The sequence below is a fragment of the Macaca fascicularis genome, chromosome 11, assembly GCF_037993035.2.
Source record: "Macaca fascicularis isolate 582-1 chromosome 11, T2T-MFA8v1.1".
In the NCBI taxonomy this organism is placed as follows: Eukaryota; Metazoa; Chordata; class Mammalia; order Primates; family Cercopithecidae; genus Macaca; species Macaca fascicularis.
Window position 1 is genome coordinate 76,685,378 of NC_088385.1, and position 23,040 is coordinate 76,708,417.

The window sequence follows — 23,040 nt, forward strand, 5'->3', positions numbered from 1 at the left end:
AGCAGCAAATACCCGTGCTGGGAGCAATTCTCCAGGCTCCCTTCTCACAGTTAGAGTTACTAATTTATCACTGCTCATTACTGAACCTTTTTATAGGTTTATCTTTCAGGAAAAAGACGGGCGTGTCCTAATTGGGTTTTCCAGACCTTGGTTATAACTCTGATTGCTGTGATGGCATTTTGGTAAGAAAAACTTCACTGTTATGCCATGTCAAGCTCTTTTGTTCCTTCCCATGTTTCTTTTATCACATATGAACTGGGGACTTGCCTGTTTACTTCGAAGACAAGAAGCCCTTTAAACTAGGCCCTGAACTTTGATAGCGGAGAAATGAGGGAACCTTTTTTGAAAACTCTTATTTTGAAGAAAAAAGCACAGGCTTTCTGCCTTAAATATGACATGATTTTTTTTCAATTAACTGCTATGTTTAGCAACAAACTGTGCCTTTCATGTGTGTGTGTGTGTGTGTGTGTGTGTGTATCTTTCTTAGCTTTGCAAATTCTGTTTTCTTTTCTGTTGACCTTGGAGAAAGAAGTAAATAGGAAATCAAGTATAATCCACTCTCCCTTGGTCACTCATATTTATGGTAACTCTCCTGGATTCTTCAGTGAAGACTTTTCACCAAAGGGACACCAAGATATACCATGTGATGGAATTGTAGCCAAATCTACTAAGCAGTTAAATCAAGCAAATACAGTGAGGACAGCAGTATTTGCTATGCAAATTGGGCAATTTTTGATGCCATCCCTCCTCTGCAGCCCGCAAAGGCAGGCCTTTGCTAGAATGCAGGGCCCTTTCTCAGGTCTCTAGGCTTCTGCTGCTGTGATTCCCCTCCCCCACCACACTGGGCCTTTGAGACCTGGTCATCTTGCTGTGTTCTCTTGCCTGTCTTCTCTGGGCCTTTGAGTGCACCTGGTTTTTTCTTAGTCGGACTATTCACATGGTGAAAGGATATTTATCTGTCACTCAAAAAATGCTTTGTTAGCCTGGGAAAGGACTGGCTTCTGGGGCCTGTCTTAGGGGAGACAATTATTCTCAAGGGCAAAGCAAGCTGTGGTCTCAAAGTGCTTCCAGTTGCTTGACCTAAAGCTGCATCCCAGCTATAGAAGATTGTGTAGTTTTATCAGTGCCCTTCTTGTTCCTTAGTGTTTTCGCTTGTGACTTGCTACTGCCCACTGTAGGGAGACACCCAAGTATTTGACACCACTACCTAGAATTCCCATTAGAAGCCTTCGCACTTTTCTTATTCTCCCAGGTGTGCTTGTCTTCTCCTGCTGGGATTCCCAACTCAGGAAGAGTGTGAACCTCTATCTTAGTGGACATACTTAGCATTCTCTGGAGACACAGATTCCCCAGTCCGGTAGAAAAGTTATAAGAAGTCTAATTGTAAGGTAAAGAGACTGCTTTTTAAACATACTTATTAGATCTTATTATTTCCAATATTGTTTACCACTAAGACTGCAGATGGTAGGTGTTAGGCTTACTATCTTGCTTCTGGCATGTGGTACACCTGAGTAGGATCAAAACCAGGGTTTGCCCCCAAAGAATGGAAAAGATGTCCAAAGATGTCCTAGAAGTTTTCTGGGCTTTGTGTTGAGGCAGATGCTGGACACAAATCATAAAGAGTATTTTAGAATTGGAATGGGGAGATGGAGCATGGGAAAGGTAGGAGAACAAAGAAGGGAAGACTGTGACACAGGATTTTTCTCAGCCTTTTTGCTGGACTCACAGCAGCAGTGCCCCATCTACTTGGCTCGCTGTGCTGCTGAGTGGGAGCACATGAGAGAGTGAGTGCAGGGTTTGGTCGGCCCCTCCAGGTGCTGATACAGCAGCAAGCTCCAAGCAAGGCTCGTGGCCAGTCCAGGCATGTCACCCCAAGGGGAATGTGGCAGTGCCCTGGTAAGAGTTCCTGGGACCCCGAAACCCCAGAGCGGGTGTTAGTGTGCTAATTAGTGCTTTTAGCTCTGCCATCTGCAGCCCAATGCACAGCAGAGTGTTAGCAGTTTAGTTGACCCCTGGCTTTGTCACATGGGGCAGCTGCCCACCACTGGTGAGGGCAAAGGGTCAATGATACAGCCTTTCTTGATACCCATGCTCGGTGAGTCCCAAGCTCTTGTCCAGCGTCTAAGAAGAATGAGGTCATGCTGATGATTGAAGGGTGATGAAAGCAGATAATTTTATTGAGCAAAGAAAACAGCTCTCAGCAAAGAGGGGAGCTGAAAAGGGGATGGAAAGTTCAGGTCATCTTCCCCAAAATCAAGTTGTCTCTTCCCTGAAGTCAGGTCATCTCTTCCCCAAAGTCAGGTTATCTCTGTCTCTACTGACTGAGTCTGGGGTTTTTATAGGCACAGGATAGGGGCAGGGCAGGCCATAGGTATTATTGGAAAAGGCAGCATTCGATTGGTTAAAAGGTATTATTCAGAAAGACCCACTTGGGAGAGAGTGGGAAAACAGGAATAGAAGTTCTCACTCTGGGCTGTGGGTTTCAGGCTGTTTTTGGCTTTAAGGTGGAGTTTCACTGGGGACCCAACCCTGTCTGCCTAGGATTTCTCTGCCTCCTGCCTCTATTAACTGGACCACAGCAAACAGTTGCCACGATGACACTATAAATTCTATCTGACAGCATCTTTGGGGTTCAGCAACACTTTTCCCAGGCAGAGCTGTGCCTGCTGGGCAGTAACCAGCTGCTGCTGAGAACACTTTGGGAATTTGTTCTTTATGAGCACATATGGCACAGTTTTCTTGTGTATCGTAATAATGGTAAATCCAGCACCTTTGATAGGAAGCAAAATAATGAGGAGTCAAGTTTGGAAAACTGGGTGTGAAGTCAAACTGGCAAGAAGTCAAGTCAGGTAACTCTTTCAAGCCTAGCACAAAATGGAGCTGTAAAGCCATCAGCAGACTTTCTGTGTGACTTGTGAGAGGGTTCTAAAGATGTCTCCCAAAGAGGAGAACACGAAGTATTTGGATGCGTGAGGATTGTTGGGAATAGCTTCCCAAGGCTCGGAACTCTTAAGAAAAGCTTCCATTTGTTTATATAAGTTCCGGTCATGGGGGAGAAGACATCCTCATTGTTTTGAAGTCTCACAGTGTGGAAACAAATACTTTCTTGCAGTTCTTTTCCTTCCTCTGACCTATTCAGTGTATTGTGCTCTGAAAAGACAGGCAGCCGGAAGGAAGATGTCAGAGAAGCAGCCAGAGGGTTTGGCCTCCACAGCTGACTAGACCTGTGCTGCCTTCCATCTCCCGATGCGACAGTGCCGATGCCCTCCACCAGTGGGATGCAAACTGGGCTCTGACTCTTTCCTGCAAGGAGCAGTTGCCTCCAGCCACTTACATGCTTCCTCTTGTAATCTTCCAGTAGTGACAGGCGCCTCTGAGACAGCTTGCCAGGGCTGGGGGGCTGCTCTGTGGAAAAAAATCCATCAGCATGGAGTGTCCCAGGAGCCTCTGCGCTCCAGGAAGCTGAGGGCTTTTTCTCTCCAGGGCAGAAAAGCATAACTGTGCTGGTTTCCATGGTGTTTCTGTCAGCCGAGGCCACCCCCTCCCCCCTGCTCCCATCTGTGTGGCCTGTGAGAGTACATCTCTGGCCAGCTGGATGTGTGAGATATATCTGGAAACAAATCTGCCACATAATGCTTTTTTTTTTTTTTTTTTTTTTTGACAGTGCTTTGACGATAGTCGCCCTTTATATACTTAGCTTAAAAGATCAAGACCGACGTGTCCCAAATCTCCCTCCAAGGTGAGAGTTCAGTTCAATTTTCTGGCCTAAAATTCCTTTGGAGAGAAGGATTTTTGCAGGCCTCATTCATTAATCATTTCATTCTTTTTCTCCGGCAATATCACAAGCTCTCAGGAGCCGGCTCTGCTGTCCACAGCCTCCTCCTCAGGTAAAGGCTTTACATTCCTCACCCTCAAACCTGGTTTCAAGTGAACTGTCAACAGAAGAAACCAGCGTTTCAGGTTAACCTTCTTGCTTCCCCTCCCCCCTGCCCAATGCCTTGCAGCACCTAATACATCCCTGGCAACCACACCGGCCTCCTTACAAGTACCTGAAATTACTTTTTGTGAAATCCTGCCATGTCAGGAGACTTATTGCTGCCCCATCTGGGGAATGAAAGAAGTCTTTTCAAGTCCTGTGCAAAGACAATCTGAAGACAAGGAATTCCATCAGAGGCAATGGTCAGGTAAATGATGTTCGAAGAGAAACAACTAGAGCTTTGAACTTGAGGTTGTTTTTCTTGTCACAATTTACTTAGATGGTCATTAATGGTTCCAGATAATGGTTCCATGCTTCTATTTGGGGTGGCAAAATCTTTAAAACACAAATACACAAACTGTCAATCATCTGTAATATTGAGTTCCTTGCCCAGGAATGAAATTTTGGTTGATTCAAGTACTTATAATTCTCACCAAGTGAAAGGTTCTCATTTGTCCATTGCCAACAAGGATAGTAATAGTAGCACAAGTGAAGTAATTACATGCACGTGGGTGGATTTTTTTTGGCTCATTTAGAATTTTTAAAATGATGTGGTATCTGGGCTCTCAGCCCAAACCAACTAGGGCAAAATGTAAGAGACTTTGGAAACTCTAATTTAGAGTTCAGGGTGAGATTTAAGGCAGTGAAAAACACCAGGTTGGCATTCCACTTTCAGAATAACTTTTTCCTCTTTCTCCTAGGGACACACACATACATACACACATACCAATGTTTTTCAAGTAACAGAATTTTCATGGTAAAAAAAAGTATAGAAACTTAATCAAGGACTGCAAGTGTAATCATATCCATAAGATTATATACAAGTCTTCCAAATGTATACTAATTTATTACTGTTTTTAAAAATTTATTCTATATACACGTATTAATAAAGAGTAATATTAATGATGATGCTAATAAGGATACATATTACTGTGGCTTATTGATTAGGATGCTGTCATAACAATAACTCTCAAATATCAGTGGATTCTTATGGCAAACATTTAATTCTGACTCACTCTATATATTAAATGTGAATCAAAAGAGGGTTCTTGGTCATCATGTCATTTAAAGTCTAGCTGATGAAGATTCCATCACAATAATTATTTCCACAGTCTCCATAGTAGTGGTAAAAGAACAAGGCAAATTATGTACTGGCTCTTAAAGCTTCCACCTAGGTATAACACATGTTACCTCTGCTTAAACTTTATTGGCCAAAGCAGGTCACGTCACATTGGTCATGTCTAATTTTAAAACGGATGGGGAAGAACAGACCTAACATGTATGGAGAAGATGAACCAGAATACTTATAAGTGGTGCTAATGACCTACGTAGAATATGGTCAGTGGTTGAAATGTTGGGGTGCAATGTCATTTCCTTTCCCTTTTGACATTATTGCATATCCTAGTCTTGGTTGAATAACTTACAAGTTGTCATCATCATCATCATGATTATCATGTTGTAATGAAGTATTACTCTACGCAAGGTTCTGTCATAAGTAGTTTACATGAGTAAATCATTTAATCTTCACAAGCCTACAAGAGAGGTGCCATTATGATCCCAATTTTTTTCTGGTGAGGAAGCTGAGACACAGAGTTCTTTCACTACAGCAATAGGAAGCATTGAGCTTTTCTCATGAAAACTATTTTTGATTGAACTTAGGAGCAGATGCATCACTATAGAGTAAAACTAAAGCTTCATTTTAAATAAAGGAATTCATTTCAGTCATCTTATTCTCAATATTTTTAAATATGAAAAAATCTAGAACTACCACAGAAATCCCCAAGGCTTTTATCCCTTGTGAAAGCACATGGAACCTTGTGGCTGGTAAACACTTTTCTTACTTTGGGAGCCCATGCTGGAGACACTTGAAGTTCTTTTCTGAAAGCGGTCCTTGGAAGAGACCATCTCACCTATGAGAGATGTACTAATAACAGATACTGAATAGGAAGAGGTTGTAGACTGGTCCACTCTTCATTTTCAAGGGTTTCTTGACCGCTGAACAAGTTCATTCCTGAAGTAACCAGCTGTTCACATCAAGGGAATATAGTCATGTGCCACATGTTTCAGTCAACAATGGACCATATGTATACTAGAGGCCCCATAAGATAATAATTGAGCTGAAAAATTCTTATTGCCTGGTGACATCTTGATGATCCTGACCCTGTATAGGCCAGGCTAATGTGTGTATTTTGTACTTTAGTTTCTAATGAAAAAGTTTAAAAGTAAAAAAAAAATTTAATAGAAAAAGCTTATAAAATAAAATTATGAAGAAAGAAAATATCTTTGTACAACTGTACAATGCGTTTCCGTTTTAAGCTAAGTGTTATTGCAAGAGTCAAAAAGTTTCTTAAAATGTAGAAGTTTATAAAGTAAAAAAATTGCAGTAAGCTAAGGTTAATTATTTATTGAAGAAAGAAAATTTAAAAAATAAATTTAGTATAGCCTAAATGTATGGTGTTTATAAAGTCTACAGTAGTATCCCAGGCCTTCAGATTCACTCACCAGTCACTCACTAATTGACTCAGAGCAACTTCTAGCCCTGCAAGCTCCATTCATGGTAAATTCCCTGTACAGGTGGACTAGTTTTTGTCTTTTATACTTTATTTTTTACTGTACCCTTTCTACGTTTAGATATATTCAGATACACAAATACTTACCATTGTGTTACAATTGCCTACAGTATTTACAGTATAATGCTGTACAGGTTTGCAACCAAGAAGCAATATAGCCTAGGTGTGTAGTAGGCTGTACAGTCTAGGTTTGTAAAGTACACTTTGTGATGTTTGTACAACAATGAAATTGCCTAATGATGTATCTCACATATTCATGTAGTTAAGCAATGCATGACTGTATTGGGAGGAGCAGCCCTTTTTAAACCGATCAAGGCTTTTTGCTCTCTGTGACAATGCAGAATTTTCATGTTAAAAAAATTATAGGAACTCAATCAAGGGCTACAAGTGTAATCATGTCCATAAGATTATATATAATTCTTCCAAATGTATACTAATTTATTAATTGTTTTTAGAAATGTTCCCCTAAAAACAATAGCCTAGAAACAAGATGAGCAGACACTCATCTTGTTTCTACAACAATGAAATTGCCTAATGACATATTTCACAGGATCATGTAGTTAAGCAATGCATCACTGTATTGGGAGGAACAACCATTATTAAACCAGATCGAGGCTTGTTGCTCTCTGTGACAATACGGATTTTCATGTTAAAAAAATTACAGAAACTTGATCAAGGGCTACAAGTGTAATCATGTCCATAAGATTATATACAATTCTTCCAAATGTATACTCATTTATTATTGTTTTTAGAAATGTTCCCCTAAAAACAGTAGCCTAGAAACAAGATGAGTGTCTGCTCAACAAGATGAGTGTCTGCTCATCTTGTTTCTATAGCTATATAAATGAGAAAGAAGTGACTCCTAAGGAAAGAAAATTTGCTCCATGGTGCCAGGCTGTGTCCACCCAGACAGAACTAACAGCTTCTTTGACTACAAATGAAATTTATGTTCTGCTTTACTAGGCTCTGTGATACACTGGGAAAGTTGTTGCCTCTTGCTTTTGTCAACTGGAGAAAAATGGAAAGGATTCAAATGTTTGATTCACTTTTGTCTTCAGAAAACCCAAAAACTTTTGGAGATTTAGTCACAGAATCTCAGAGAACAGCTACGCAAGTGGCACCTGACCTTTTGGCCCTGAGAATCCACTATAAGCATACTTTTACAATGATGTGATTGAGAAAATACATGAAGGGCAAATGTAACTATAAATTCAGTTAAGCTTTTAACTGAATTGTTTTTATTACTCCAACAGTGGCATTTGAAAAATAGTACAAATCTACAGGAGAGATGTTGCTTTTCAAGTCTACAGATAGCACCACAGACCCCTTTATGCAATCACCCAAGGTTCCAAGGACCCCATGTCAGGAGAACTGCTGATTTATATCAAATTACCCATTTTGCAGCTGATGAAATGGAGGCACTGGACCTTGCTTAAGATTCCTCAGTTGAGTTTCTAGAAAAGTTGGAATTGAAATCTGGGTCCCCTGCTTCTCTGTCCTGGGTTCCTTCCCATTTGCCATCCTGCCTCCATTGATTTGGACATGGGATGTGCATGTACCTGAGATCAACTCTAGAAGGTACAGAAAGTATCCACTCTATGGCCCTTTCTGGCTCCTCCTGGTAAGTTTGCCTCTGTCCATTGCAATGTCCCTGATGTGGGATATTTTCGAGTCTGAGCAAAGCCTCTTCTCTTCTGCTGCTGGTTTACTCTTCCCCTCTGTTCAGGGTACTGTATAACAGCAGCCTTCTAAATACAAAAGAGCAGAAGTCTAGGAAACTATTCTTTTCAGCCAGATGTTTCTAAGGCATTAAAGACCAATTAAAAATTAAGGAATAAAAATAAAAAAGAAATTCAAGAGTAACAACAACAACAACAAACTTAGGAAAGCTCTCAGTGGGATGCAGAGTAATATCTAACAGTTTACTAAACCCCTAAACACATTTATGAGCCTCCTCCTGAGGAGTAAGACTATAATAAAATAAGCGAAGGGAAATCAGCATTTTTATGACATACTGAGCTCGTGTCATTATTCTTCTTTTGGGCCAAAGTTGATCTTATCTGTGTAAAGTGTCTTTTAGAAAGGTTATCTCTCCCACTCCGCCTCACTTAATAAAAAGTTTGGGTAAGACTAATCAGGAAGTGGAAAGTGAGTATTTTGGAATATTGAGCTTCTACTTTAAGAAACCATCTGAATGTGATGAATTAGATTTTAATCCATGGAACCAGTAAAGATTTAAGTAGACAAGAGAGTTAGATATTAAAAAGTAACGAGCCTGTGGAGAAAAGCATCTATGGAATTCTGTAGAATATATTAGAGTTGGTGAAGATTTAAAAAATATCTGGAATTCATGTTCATTTTGTTTTGGAGACCACGACTCTGAGAAAAGTGAATGGCCAGAAGAAAATGGCGCCCTGTGTTAAAGGACTCGGCCATTGACTAGTGGGGCTCATTGGCTTCTTCATAGCACATGAGTCTGGTTCAATGAAGGGAAGAGAAAGGTATCCAAGATGCTGTACTGGACTCAGCCGCCAATACAATCTTACAAGTAGTGCAATATACACCTTCTACCATGACAGGAGTATGCTTTTGTTGGGCACCATCCTAAATCTTTACTCTCCAGAAGTTTCTAATTTAGTTTATTGGGAGAGCTCATCCACCAATTGTGAAATATATCTCCAACTTTATAATGAAAACCTCAGGGAATGTACTATATGAAGCTTATAATGAATATCACTGGAAGGCATTTGTAAAATGAGATCAACCCTAGAAGGTACTGACAGTATGCCTTTATAACTTCCTGTATGACTACTGGAAGATTTATGGTTTTCCTATAACCAGCCTTTCAGAGTCAAATAATCTTGTTTCAGAGAAGTGTCAAATGGAAGGTGTTTTACGGGAGATTTAAATTTTATTTCTTGCATTTGAAAAATCATTTTTATAATTCTGATCTGCAAGATTATCTTTCCTTATTCCCACCTATGTATTGCTGTTTTTTTTTTTTTTTTTTTTTTTTTTTAAAGAAAACGTTACCCCACTGGGTACTCAATTGTATCCATAGGGTTTTATGTCTCCAGGACCTGAAAACACAGTTCTGTGGAATAAGGCAAATCTGTAGTTCTATTGCCAGAATTTATAATGAGCTATTTTTCTGCAAATTCAGCAGGCAAGTAGGACAAAAGGTAGGAGAAGAAAACACACAGGATAGAAAAGTCCTGGTTTCCACTTCTCTTTATGCCTCATTTGCCTTGTAAATTTATAACCTTCTGTGGAAGCCGTCTTAAGCAAAACTTATAGTAGAAACGTATTTGGAAATTATTACTGGAATAGCTAGAATCCAAGAAATCTGGAGGTCTTTTTGGCAGTGTATGTGTTCACATGTAAAGGAAAATAAATATTCAGTTTTCTAGAAACTCCTCATGTATCAGGACCCATTTCTTCTTAATGGAAAGCACCATGTTGGGCTCAGACACTCACCCTGCCTTCCAGTTCTGTCTTGCTTCCTATTGCTAATAGAGTAAAGGAGTCTAGCTTCCCATGTTCATTCTCAGCATCCCTCTGCACCGTTCCCCTGGGAAATTTCCCTGTGAATGTGTAAGAGGAAAGTTTTTTAGAGGTTAAATTGGCCTTCCCTCTTCTTTTCCGTCCTCTTTCCCTGGCTCTCTTCCTTCCATCCTTTCACCCATATTCATTGAGCACCACTGTGAGCCCAGCATTACCCTATCTGGGATACAACAGTGAACAGGATGTAGTCTTCAAGGAGCCCACAGTTAGGTGAATGGTTAAGTAAGCTAGTCCTTCCACCTAGTGAGAGGAGTTATAACCAGGATAGGGATGTTTAGGAGTGATTGTCCCCAAGTATTGTCTTTTGCTTTCTATCCTGAAATTGGATACTGAAACTTGAACATAGATCTAAATCTGCAAATTAAAAAAAAAAAAGACTGCCAAAACTTCATAAAGTTATTTTGTTAGGCATACTTAGCAACCCACTAAATGATTGCTTTCACTATCTACTTTAAAAAGATACATTAAAAAAACAGCCTTAACAACATTCATCTGAATGGTTACCTTTACAAAATTGCATTTAAAATGCCTTTTGGGTGATGACAGGAGCCTAGCCACTCCCTGGGCTCCCTCCCTACAAGCCTGCTCTGGCCCCACACCAGCAGCCTGATTCCTCCTTTCAGCTGGCTGCATCTCAGGCCTTACTTTAGACCAAGCTTGTCCAACCTGCGGCCCATGGGCCACGAGCGGCCGAGGACAGCTTTGAATGTGGCTCAACATAAATTTGTAAACTTTCTTAAAACATTATGAGATTTTTTTTTTTGTAATTTTTTAAAGCCTTTCAGCTATCATTAGTGTTAGTGTATTTTATGTGTGGCCCAAGACAATTATTCTTCTTCCAGTGTGGCCTAGGGAAGCCAGAAGATTGGACACCTCTGCCTTAGACTTTAAGCTCAAGTTTTTTCCTACATGGATCACATTTCACATATTCCTGGAATAGCAAAATTGTGGCCTCTGGAATCAGATGGTTTGAATGGGAAACTCCTCATTCCTGTCTACAAGCTGAGTCCTTAGTGCCTCACTTAGCTTATCTGTCAAGCAGGGATAACCTCCCTCTTGGACTTTTGTAAGGCATTCAGAACAATGCTCAGTGAAGAGTAGGCATCAATAAATAGTAGGTGTAATTATATCGCTATCCTTCAATGCAAAAATATAGGTCCCACAGAATTTCCTCTAACATTTCATATTCAAGTTATTAAGCAATTGGGAAGGCATGCTCAATTTTTTTTTATAAGTTTTGCTTATCTTTAGAGACCACAGACTCTATTTGTATGAAGAAGGTTAATGTTTCATTATTTTACTGTAGGGATAGTCTTGCTCCTATTTTTCTTCATTTTTACCCACTCTCTTGACTGCCCTTGAACCTATTCTCTATTTTAACAGGCTATATTAAGCAGCAGAGAGGTCACAGAAGTAGGCAGGGTTGAAAAACCAATAGGGACCAATATACATTTGATGCTAGGCCCTGGTGCTACCTGGACTCAACTCTAAAGGGATTATTCCATGAAACAGTCCATCTCCCATCTCCATGCTTTCTACTGGGATCTCCAGGAATAGTTCTTTCTCCTTACTAGTTTCCAAATGTTATATCTTTCATAGCCTTTGCTTTCACTCAGAAAAATAAATATGACTAATGAGTATGTCTCTACTCCTTTGCAACTTCATATGAGCTAGGCTTCAGTTGAGCAGAGAAGTTGACTTTAGGGCCTGTTATACTCACTCAAGAAGTAATATCAGGATCAAAAGAAGATCAACAGGAGGGCAGATGCTAGCTCAATAAAAGGGAAAACTGGTATTTAGCATTGCCCAGCAGAAGAATGGGCAGGGAGTCCCTTGTCACTGGAGGTGTTCAAACAGAGATTCCTTGGTTATTTATTTCTTTTTTTACATTAGTATGTGTAATCCTGAGATAGCAATATTAAGATGGATATAAAAGAGTCCAGATAATCTAAAGATAATAATTTCAATTAACAATGTTCATTCATAAGCTAGATAGGAAATAAAACTATCATTAGCTTGTCATTAATCAAAGAAAGATGGTTTCCATAGATTGAGCAAGACATTATGCCAGGGGTTACAGAGGATTCAAAGAATGTTAGTAGATGTTCCCTATTCTGGAATTGTCAGGAAAGGGCAAAAATACTTGAAAAGTTAAGTAATAATACAGAGGTAATATGCCCTTCAGTATGGTGACAGATATATCACTGGTTGATGATTGCATTGATGGTTCAGTAATAAATGCTATGGCATTGGAAAGGCAGAATCTGTGAGCTGCAGACCTAGTTAGGGATGGTTTCTTAGTCCACTTTGCCATCATAACAGAATACCACTGACTGGGTGACTTAAACAACAGATATTTATTTTCTCACAGTTCTGGTGGCTGGAAGTCCAAGACCAAGGTGTCAGCAGGTCTGATTTCTTCTGAGACTTCTCTCCTTGGTCTGCAGATGACTATCAACTTGCTGTGTCTTCACGTGATCTTTCCTCTGTGCACACATAGCCCTAGGGTCTCCCGGTGTGTCCTAATCTTCTGCTTTTTTTTTTTTTTTTTTTTTTTTGAGACAGAGTTTTACTCTTATTGTCCAGGCTGGAGTGCAATGGTGCGATCTTGGCTCACCACAACCTCCACCTCCCAGGTTCAAGTGATTCTCCTGCCTCAGCCTCCCGAGTAGCTGGGATTAGAGACATGTGTCACAATGCCTGGCTAATTTTATATTTTTTAGTAGAGACGGGGTTTCTCCATGTTGGTTAGGCTGGTCTTGAACTCCTGATCTCAAGTGATCTGCCCACCTTGGCCTCCCAGAGTGCTGGGATTACAGGTGTGAGCCACCGTGCCCGACTCCTAATCTTTTGCTCTTACACGGACACAGGTCAGATTGTATTAGAGCCCACCTTGACAGCCTATTTTAACTTAATCACTGCTTTAAAGACCCTATCAAAAAACAGTCACATTCTGAGGTACTGGGGGGATAAGGCTTCATCATATACATTTGAATTTGGTAGCTGGGAAGGGGGACCCAATTTAGTCCATAACAGATGACTTCTTGCAGAAGGGGGAGAATAAACTAGATCTGTAAGAAATAGGATAGAGATTAGATGGGTTGAAGGATGGGAGACAGAAAGGGTGGGGAGCACTCAACTCACAGAGATGAACTAGGTCACACATGGGGTTTCTTCTCTTCTCCTGAACAAGTCTTCAAGATTGACAGACTTGTTTTCTTTTCAGAAGACAAAAGCAAATCGTTCTTGGCAAGAAATGCTCTTAGCGGCCCTGACTGGAGGAGTGACTGTAAGTTGACATTTAAGTGACAGTATTCTTTGGCTTTGTGGAGCCAGGCAGACTAACAAGTTGTAAAAGCATTGCTGGAGTGAGGAGCAGGGACAAAGGCTGCAGCCTGCCTGCCACGTATATCCATGGGACTGTGTGTTGTAATTGATGCCACCCTAACCACTAATGAGGCATTAGAAATGGTCACTCACTGTCAGACAAGTTGTGGTTGATCTCCATGGATGTTCATAATTTGTTCAAACTTCCTGCCCTCTTCTTCTATTCTGACTATAGTTTGTTTTCTGTGTTCTGAAACAGATTGCATTTCATGTTGCACCCTCCATTTTCAATAAATTTTGATTTAGTAGGACTTCCATGGTCCAGAAATTCTTTTGAATGTTATAGGGGATGTTTATTGGAGCCTGAGTTTTTATTAGTTTTTCTAAAATGTACTATAACCCCCAAAAAGGCCTTCTCCCCTTCCTTTTCCTCCTTTTTTTTTTTCCATTCGAATACAAATGGAATCTCTTTACCTGGGAAACTCTTACTTCCCATTGTGTAATTTGAGGACTGTGGCTGGAATACAATATTCTTTTCCCTTTCAGAAGAGTTTATTTTCTTTTATCTATTTCTTCTCAATTCAGGGATTGATACAACGATCAGTTCTATTCAGATTATGGAAATCCAGCAAATAATAGATCATCAGTATTGCAGTCGAAGCCTACAGTGCGGGTGGGTAAGCCTCCCCAGCATGCCCTGGTTGTTTCTGGAATTTACCCATGGCTCTGGGTTTTTAAGACTGCAGTGGAAGCTAAAGCTACATGATAAAATCAATGTGTGCTTACATTGCTCCTTAAGTGAAAACATCTTTATTACATGGTGGGAGAAAGAATCATAAAACGGTTGGTATTAGCAAATGTCAATAAGCCACAGCCCCAGTTATTCCAGTCTTCTGGTTTAATGGATAAGTCCAAAGCAGAAAGCCTAGGGAGCAGTTCTGTTCCTGACTCTCTGAGGGCACATATTAAGGGCACAGAGCTGCCAGTTAATTTTATAGACAAGAAAGACATTGTTGCTGATGGCTCCAAGTTACAAGTGAGCTGACTTTGTATATTTTAATAACAAGGGATATCATTATTTTAATTGCTGAAAAAATATAACTTAGCTTTTCAGATAGGAGGGAAAAATCAGATATAGCAAAAGTTATCAGCAACATCCATCTCCTTATGGATTACAGGTATGCCTTATTACCTGTATCAAGGTAATGATACATCTAGAAACAGACGGTGCAAGTTGCTTCAAAGAGTACAGTGTGCCAGTTGTAGGGATTAAGATTGGAGAGGGCTGGGCGTGATGGTTCACACCTATAATTTCAGCACTTTGGGAGACTGAGGCAGGAGGACTGCTTGAGCCCAGGAGTTCAAGGTCAAGACCAGCCTGGGCAACATGATGAGATCCTATCTCTACCAAAAAAAAAAAAAAAAAATTAGCTGGGCATGATGGTACACACCTGTGGTCCCAGCTAATTGGGAAGCTAAGGTGGGAGGATCTCTTGAGCCCAGGAGGTCAAGGCTGCAGTGAGCTGTGTGTTTGCACCACTGTACTCCAGCCTGGATGACAGAGTGCAACCCGGACACACACACACACACACACACACACACACGGAATGGGGGAGTTATTTTTCTTAGTTTGACAACTGTTTCTTAGGCACCTGCTAGATTAAAGGCAAGGCCTATAATTTGAACTAGTGTCATAAATCCTGTGGGTTTTCAGCCTCATTTCTTTTCCAACCTGATATAACTTGGGCTTTAAGTTGATGATGGCTGTGAGTTATAAAAGTAACATGTATGGTGCTTTATGATTTATTTATGACCTCTGTGTTCATGATCTCATTGAATTCTCACAAAATCCCTATGAGGTTGGTATAATTTATCCCTGTTTTGTAGTTAAATTTCAGTTATACTTGAAAAAGTTTGCCTAAGATCACCTGTAAGTGGCAGATACAGATATTAATTAATGTGGTAAGATGACATAGTGAAGAGTCAGATGATTCAAGTTCAAGTCCTAGAACTTTGACAAGATGTTTATTCTCCCCGAATACCCATTTCTCAGCTATAAGATGGGGATACTTTCAAAACGGAGTTGGGTTGCTGTGAAGCCTGCAGATAATGGGAGAGGTGTCTTAGGAAATGAATTCCGTTTATCTAAGCTTCCCCCAGTCAAACAAACTGCTCCTGATCCCAATGCAGATCTTTCTATTTTAAAAAATACGTTGATTCACTGAAATAACACTGTTCTCAATTTGGTGTGCAAGTTGCACTCTTGTTATTTTCAGCTGTATTGATGTATAATTGACAAGCAAAAATTGTTTATATTCAAGGTGTATAATGTTTCGTTTTGTTGTAATATACCTATCCAATGCAAAATGCAAGATCTTTCCATTTCCTTTACTTTTGCTTTTTACCTTTTTAGCAACTTAGTTTAGCATTACTTAAAAATATAATGACTGACTCTTTTTCCCATCAATCTGATTTTAGGTTGTTTTTCCATATAATTCAAGGGATGGTCAGGTCATAAGGAGAACTTGTTTTAGAGACCATATGTCTTTTTGCTGGAGTTTTTCATTACAATACGAATCAAAGGAATTTCCCTTTTATCCAAGTATCTCTCTGAAAGGTGTGGGGGGATCTATGTATAAGCACTTGTCTTGCAATCTTCTCCATTACTAAATGGTAATTAGAATTAGAACAATTTTAGCAGATTCAGATTCTAAAATACCTGATATTTCCTCCCAGTGTTGCTCAAAAGGGAGTGATTTAGGATAGAAAAAATGTATTTATTATTTCTAGGGGCATTGTTAGTTTGAGCCTTTGCTTCGTTTGTCTTCAGAAATCTGTGTCTCTTTAAAGGGGACTAAAGTCATTTCCTGTGTGAAAAAGGCATTTCCTGGTCTGGGATTAGACTTTCCATCATTTTTGTTTCTGTGTGTTCTAAAAAACTGTAACTTTTTATAGTACATTTTATATTAAGACCTGAAAGATATCACTCTGAAATTTGACAGGTATATCCTAAAAACAACAACAAAAAATGATACTAGGTTGAACTCAATTTTCTATATTTATTATTTACTATATAATATTTCACTGTTTTTATAGTTTATAATGAGTAGCAAAAAGCCCTTTGAAGACTTTCCTACATATTTTGATTTGTGGTTTTATTTTTTTTCCATAATTAGATCTGGAAATTATAATTACAATATTCCTGTTAATAAACACACACCCACCAATGTCAAGTTCTCTCTGGAAATAAAGTAAGTGCATGGCTGTAAAAATAATTTCATTTTTATCATTAGTTGAATAGCAAGTCTGGATTTACTTCACAATTTGGTCAGTACGTTAAGAGGCAGAAAGCTATCAGTTTGTGTTAACTGATGATGGTTTGAGAGGTGGGCCATTTGAGGGAAAGGTTTTCAAAATGAGGGCTGTGATCATCCGGGCTTTCTTCAGGCAATGGAAGGGCTCTAAACTCTATACCCATGCCTACAAAGTGGGAGTGATTTTGGTTTGATGCTCACAAGCTGTAGACTTCCCCTGACTCTCTCACTTGGAGAGAGAGAATTGGGATGGGAACAAGAGTAATAACATGCCCCCTATGGGAAGATACACAGCTCCCGGTAGCAATGTTAATGTAGATACCACTCCTATTTTCCAAAAGACAGAAAAAAAAAAAAGGAACCAGAGTTTGGAATTGGACAGACCAGGGTCCAAGGATTCTGTCACTTACTAATTCTGTGATCTTGTACAAGCCACTTATCTTCTTTGAGCTACTGTTTCTTTATCTGTAATGTAAGTATTACATTACACCATAGCACATAGAGCTGCTGTGAGAATTATTAATAATGGTGAAATTAGTAACTGCCATTTGCTGAGCACAGACTATATGCTACACTTTAATACTGGGTCATAAAATCCTCACAGCAACCCTCCCAGTTGTTTTTTTTCCCCCTAGTTTATATTTTTGAGATGGAGACACTTGGGTTTAGAGTTTCAGAACATGTAAAACACACACACACACACACACACACACACACACACACACACGTTCTGAAAATCACAGGTAGTAAGTGATGGAGCTGGGCTTCAAATTCAGTCCATCCTCTCAGCCATCACTGTCCTGTCCTGCCTACCCAGTGAGATGAGATATGTAAGGACACTGCCCTTTCCTGACACACCATAAGCACACAGTAAATGGTAGCTTTTATTAGGACTACCTTTCCTCCTAAATCACAAAACTCTAACTTAACCTATTCTTATCAGATATTTTAAATGATTATGGCACTTAAAGACCTTCCACTAAAAAATTATGCAATGAGCTACTTTCCATGAAGATAAATGGTTTTTTGTGCCTCCTGATTTTAGTCTCTCCTTTCCATCCCCCTCCACATTTCCTTTCTTCTTCCCTTCCTTTTCTATCACTCTTTCCCTTCCCTCTGTCCTCCCCTCTCTCCCTCTGCTTGCCCAGCTCTGTTTTCCTCCTCCGTCCTTCACCGCATGCCTTCTGCCTCTTCCTCTGTCTCACTCAGGCTTCATACTCTTTTTCTCATCCACTTTGCCTCTGTGAGGAACGAATGTCACTCAACCTAACTGCTAGCCTTGGAAAGGTTTCTTTTAAGCAGCTAATATTTTGTGACTCAGAACCTACCATATTTCAAGGCAGAGCAAAAGCTAAATGTACTATTGTTATAAACTGAAAATACTATTATCTAGCATTCCTTGAGTAACCAGAATAACATTTTCTTACTCATTTCTGGCTTTTAGTGGAAGGAAACAAGGTTATATGCTATATCTCCTGAAGTGGTAGATCACCTTCAGCGGCTAAATCAGGACTTTTAGTTTACAAACCATTTTTTATAAAACGGATGACTTAAAAATAACACATACACTTAACTGAGATTGTAGGTTGCCCTAACTCGTGCAAAAGGATTGTTCCCAAAGACAAATAGATCGCATCCTCTTGATGATGATTAACGGGCCAACCTCCAGAGAAGAACCATACATTCTTGCAGACTTTCAACTCTGATAGCTTTAAAATCTAGTGATTTCTGATAGGACTCACTCCCAAACTCCTACCTGTATTTATTTGCCTTTTTATTTTAAACAGTATCTGCCTAGACCCGGAATTTGCAAAATCAAAAATCCTGAAAGCTTCAGATAAATGCAAACTCAGTGCCAGTGGAAAGAGAAGGAATATATCCAAAAATTATAAAAAACACATATGCAGATAAGTTTTGATGTAAGATTAGGTTTTAAAAACTATCATACACAGCCAGGCTAATGTCTGTAATCCCAGCACTTTGGGAGGCTGAGGCATTAGGGTTGCTTGAGCCCAGGTGTTTGAAACCAGCCTGGGCAACATAGCGAGACCTTGTCTCTGTGAAAAAATAAAATAAAAAGAAAAGAAAGAAAAAAAGACACCATCATATACTATTTCAGTAGCCATCTGAGATTGGGTTTCTTTTTGTAGTAATGAGATGTGAGCTGGCCTATTGGCATCAGTGAGCTTTGTGTAATACAATGCCTATTGTGAACTCTGAATGGATTTCCTAGTTATGTTCCCATTAGACCCTCTTCTTATCAAGGTGTATCCTAGCAGAAGCTGGTAACTGCTTTTTCATGTGCTCTTTCTTTTCTTTGTCTCTTGAAGCACAACAGAGCCATTGATAGTCTTCCAGTGCAAATTCACCCTTGGAAATATATGTTTCCATAGTAAAAGGGAAACCAAAGGGATGGAAAGCCACAGAGAAATCTCCCAGGAGATGACACAGGTAATGTTTTCTGCCTCCTCTGTTCCCCGCTGAGAGAGGGATACATTGAACCAATTGCCAGTGTTTTCCCTCCCTGGCCAACCCTAGTCACAGGGCTTGGCTCAGTCTCTTCCTTGTGTCCTTATGAATCTGCCGACTGTTCTAGCAACACCCATCAAAAGCTGTGATCCCGATACTTCTCCTACAGTCATTGAAGAAACGCTTTTTCAGCCTGTACTCTTTCCTACTGACTGTCAAATGCATGTATGAAATGGATCCTCTTTTATTAATTATTTAGGGATATCAGCACATTTGGAGCCTCCCTGTAGCCCTGTTTTCTGACAGCATGTTCCATTTCCGTGTAGCTGCACCGGTAAGCTTGCTTTTTCTTTTTATTTTCAGTGAGAAAGAAATTGAGCAATAAAAAAAAATCACTTTAACCACAGTTCATTTTTACATTAATCTTCCTCTTTTTTTCTCCTTTCCTGACAGGATTTAGCTGACTGTTCAACTGATCCTTATTTTGCTGGAATATTCTTCACCGATTACTTCTTTTACTTCTATCGACGCTGTGCCTAATTTGTTCAAGTTTGGGGACTTTACCAAAGAAAAATAGGAATACATTTAACAGAAACGGACATCCTCTTGCAACTTCTTTTTTCTTCTTTGTAAAACATTTACGTTTATTACTAAAGGACTTTTTCAGGCTTTAGCTTCCAACAGTTTTGAGACATTAATGAGGAGAATAAAATGTTTGCTGAAACTTGAAATAATGTGGTGTTTGATTTTGCCATGACTATGAAGAAAACATTTCCTGGAGGAAGCAGTTCTGTTGAATTTAAAAATACTATTTTTGGTATTAAGGAAGTTGTGAGCTCAAAATAAGCAGGTCTAGCCTCTACTTTGTTTTAATGTATTTTAAAGCTTTTGAAAAAAACCAAAAGGGCCATGTCCACTTTGGCCCACTAAACATAGACTCTTGAGAATGTGTGATATGGTATGTCAAGGAGTTGTGGGGGGTGGTATTTGATGCTGAGCTCGCATTTAGGCAAATTGTCCTCTGTGTGTGTGTGTGTGTGTGTGTGTGTGTGTGTGTGTGTGTGTTGTATAAACACATACACTAGGGTACAGAATGTAGTTTGTTAATAAAATGGATTCAAGAGAAATAATTGCAACTCTGCTTTGCAATGCTTGATGGACACTAAACTTTCTGTGTGGGTAGGATATGCCCCCTTGTAAAGATGGAAACTCCTGTACTCCAGAGCGCACTGAAATGAATCAAACTAGCCAGTCCTAAGCCTGCTTACTCTGCCTCACCTGTTCCTTCCCTCAGATTACCACAATAAAGGGTCATGTCTGCAGTTCCTCCTTCTCCGTCTGCCTCCCGACTGATCCCAGGGCTTCCCCGGGTGGCTCCCTCTGCCATGGTATGCCCCCTTGTCTTGGGGACTATGAGTAACAAACTCTCTTTTGGATGGCAGTTATCTCCTCATCTGCTGGTCTTATACCTCAAATTTTCTATTAATATGCTATTTTTTAGAGAATGGAGATCCAAGCCACCCTCACTGTAGTTCCAGGTAACAGGGATGCTGAATGGCTGGCCTTGCCTTATCTTACTGTTGGTCTCTGGGTCAATTAGAATAAGAAATTTGATTTTTTTAGTGTCACAGCAGTAATCAGCAGCAATAAAACATCCTCTTCCTTATTTTCAGCTATTATTAAATATGTGCCATATGGATGGAAATTAATTGTGAGACCCCAACAATTAAGAAAAGATATGGTTCTTTCCCTCACAGAAGGCATTTAAAAATAAACATATTAACACAAAAGTGGTTTACCCAGTTATTAAGAGCTGAGATTCTGAAACCAGATGGTCTTAGCTTAGTCTTGAGTTCAAATCATGATTGTATCTGTGTATCTTTAGGCAAGTTATCTAATTTCCATAAGTTGCAATTTCTTCACTTATGGAAGATAGTGAATATCTACCACAAACAGGATTAAATGAGATAATATATGTAGAGCACAGATAGGTTCTAAATAAATGTGAGCTGTTATTGTTATATCTCCACAGAACAGGTTCTAAATAAATGTGAGCTGTTATTGTTATATCTTCATAGAACAGAATAATTATAAAGATTACAGTGGGATTATAAAGGGATTAAGTAAATACACATACATCAAGGCATTTTCATCAACTATAAAAACTAAATTGTAGGCCGGGTGCGGTGGCTCACACCTGTAATCCCAGCACTTAGGGAGGCCAAGGCGGTGGATCACCTGAGGTCAGGAGTTCGAGACCAGCCTGGCCAAGACGGTGAAACCCCATCTCTACTAAAAGTACAAAAATTAGCCAGGCGTGGTGGTGCATGCCTGTAATCCCAGCTACTTGGGAGGCTGAGGCAGGAGAATCACTTGAACCCAAGAGGCAGAGGTTGCAGTGAGCTGAGATCACGCCATTGCACTCCAGCCTGGGCAACAAGAGCAAAACTCCATCTTAAAAAAACAAAACAAAACAAGAAAACCTAAATTGTAGACAGAACCATATATATATATATCACATAATGTTTACATTTTTTCTTTTAAATTTATTTTTATTTTTTTTTAAGAAACATGGCCTCACTCTGTTTTCCCGACTGGAGTATGGTGGAGTGATCATATCTCACTGCAGCCTTGAACTCTTGGGCTCAAGAAATCCTTTTACCTCAGCCTCCCAAGTAGCTAAGATGACAGATACATGCCACCAATGCCCAGCTAACTTTTTTTTTTTTTTTTTTTTTGATGGAGACAAGGTCTCACTATATTGCACAGTCTGGTCTCAAACTCCTGGCCTCAAGTGATTCCCTACTTCCCTGGCCTCCCAAAGTTTTGGGATTACAGGCCTGAACCACTGCACTTGGCCCCCTATATTTGGAAAATTATTTTCCCTTTTATTAATACTAATAGCTTAACTTTTGTAGAAAATGGAATAAGGTAGTTAAATTCTTGGGAGGAGCATTTCAGGATTCCTCTAGTTTCTTAGATTGAGATTCAAACTTTTTTCTCCTAAGCTGTAGTGTCAGCCTGTCCTAGCATGACTTAGGTCTAGATACTGCAGTTGTAACACATTTAAAAATGGGATCCCAAGTGGTTGATGTGGGAGAGATTCCGTTAATTTGACTCTTAGTAAAGGAATGTTTGTCAGCAGCAGAATTACAAATGATCTTTTTGGCACATAAATCCCATGTTCTTATTCATGCACTTAGGTTTGGGATAATATGGGGGGTTTCAGATATCTAATGTAGTTCAGAAATATTGCTTATAAAGGGATTTCTGTAAAATCAGTGCCATTTTCTCATTAAATTCCATTAAAAGACTGGAAGTATTTTCCTACAGAAAAACTTTTATAGGAGATTGTGTTGAAAGCCTTCAGAAAGGAAGGATTTAAGATAGTGAATAGATCTATGGCAACCTGTGACATGCTTGGATTAGTTAGGCCTATTGGGAGAATAGACTTTGCTGGAAGATTCTCTGTATTTGCAGCACTTTTCCAGTTGTGAGATATTCACTGTGGACCACACTGCTTCAGGCCACAAGGCTTTCCTTTTATGCCAGAGAACTTTCTACTCTTTGAGGAATATCCTCAAACTCAAGGAAATTACTTTGAGGAATATCCTCAAACTCAAGGAAATTAAAGTGTGTATAACAGTCTCTTCCCAGAAACTTATAACCCGAGGCTAATCGTGAGAAAAACACCAGACAAATTCCAACTGAGGGATATTCTACAAAATATCCGATGACCATTCTTCGCAAATGACATAAAGTGTCAATCAAAGTCATCAAAAACAAGGAAAGTTGGGCTGGCCACAGTGGCTCACGCTTG

At 39.6% G+C, this 23,040-nt stretch overlaps 1 protein-coding gene across 1 annotated transcript in view; it reads left to right on the top strand.

Annotated features, from left to right (window-relative positions):
- MYRFL (myelin regulatory factor like) overlaps positions 1 to 19,955 on the top strand; it is a 110,559-nt gene extending 90,604 nt beyond the window's left edge. Inside the window, exons 16-25 of the mRNA XM_074007699.1 lie at positions 97 to 182; positions 3,665 to 3,739; positions 3,847 to 3,887; positions 4,005 to 4,184; positions 13,337 to 13,399; positions 14,023 to 14,110; positions 16,614 to 16,688; positions 19,082 to 19,202; positions 19,480 to 19,554; positions 19,674 to 19,955. Of these exons, the coding sequence (XP_073863800.1) occupies positions 97 to 182; positions 3,665 to 3,739; positions 3,847 to 3,887; positions 4,005 to 4,184; positions 13,337 to 13,399; positions 14,023 to 14,110; positions 16,614 to 16,688; positions 19,082 to 19,202; positions 19,480 to 19,554; positions 19,674 to 19,760 (891 nt within the window). The 3' untranslated portion in view covers positions 19,761 to 19,955. The remainder of the gene's footprint in view (positions 1 to 96; positions 183 to 3,664; positions 3,740 to 3,846; positions 3,888 to 4,004; positions 4,185 to 13,336; positions 13,400 to 14,022; positions 14,111 to 16,613; positions 16,689 to 19,081; positions 19,203 to 19,479; positions 19,555 to 19,673) is intronic.
- The last annotated feature ends 3,085 nt before the right edge of the window (positions 19,956 to 23,040 follow it).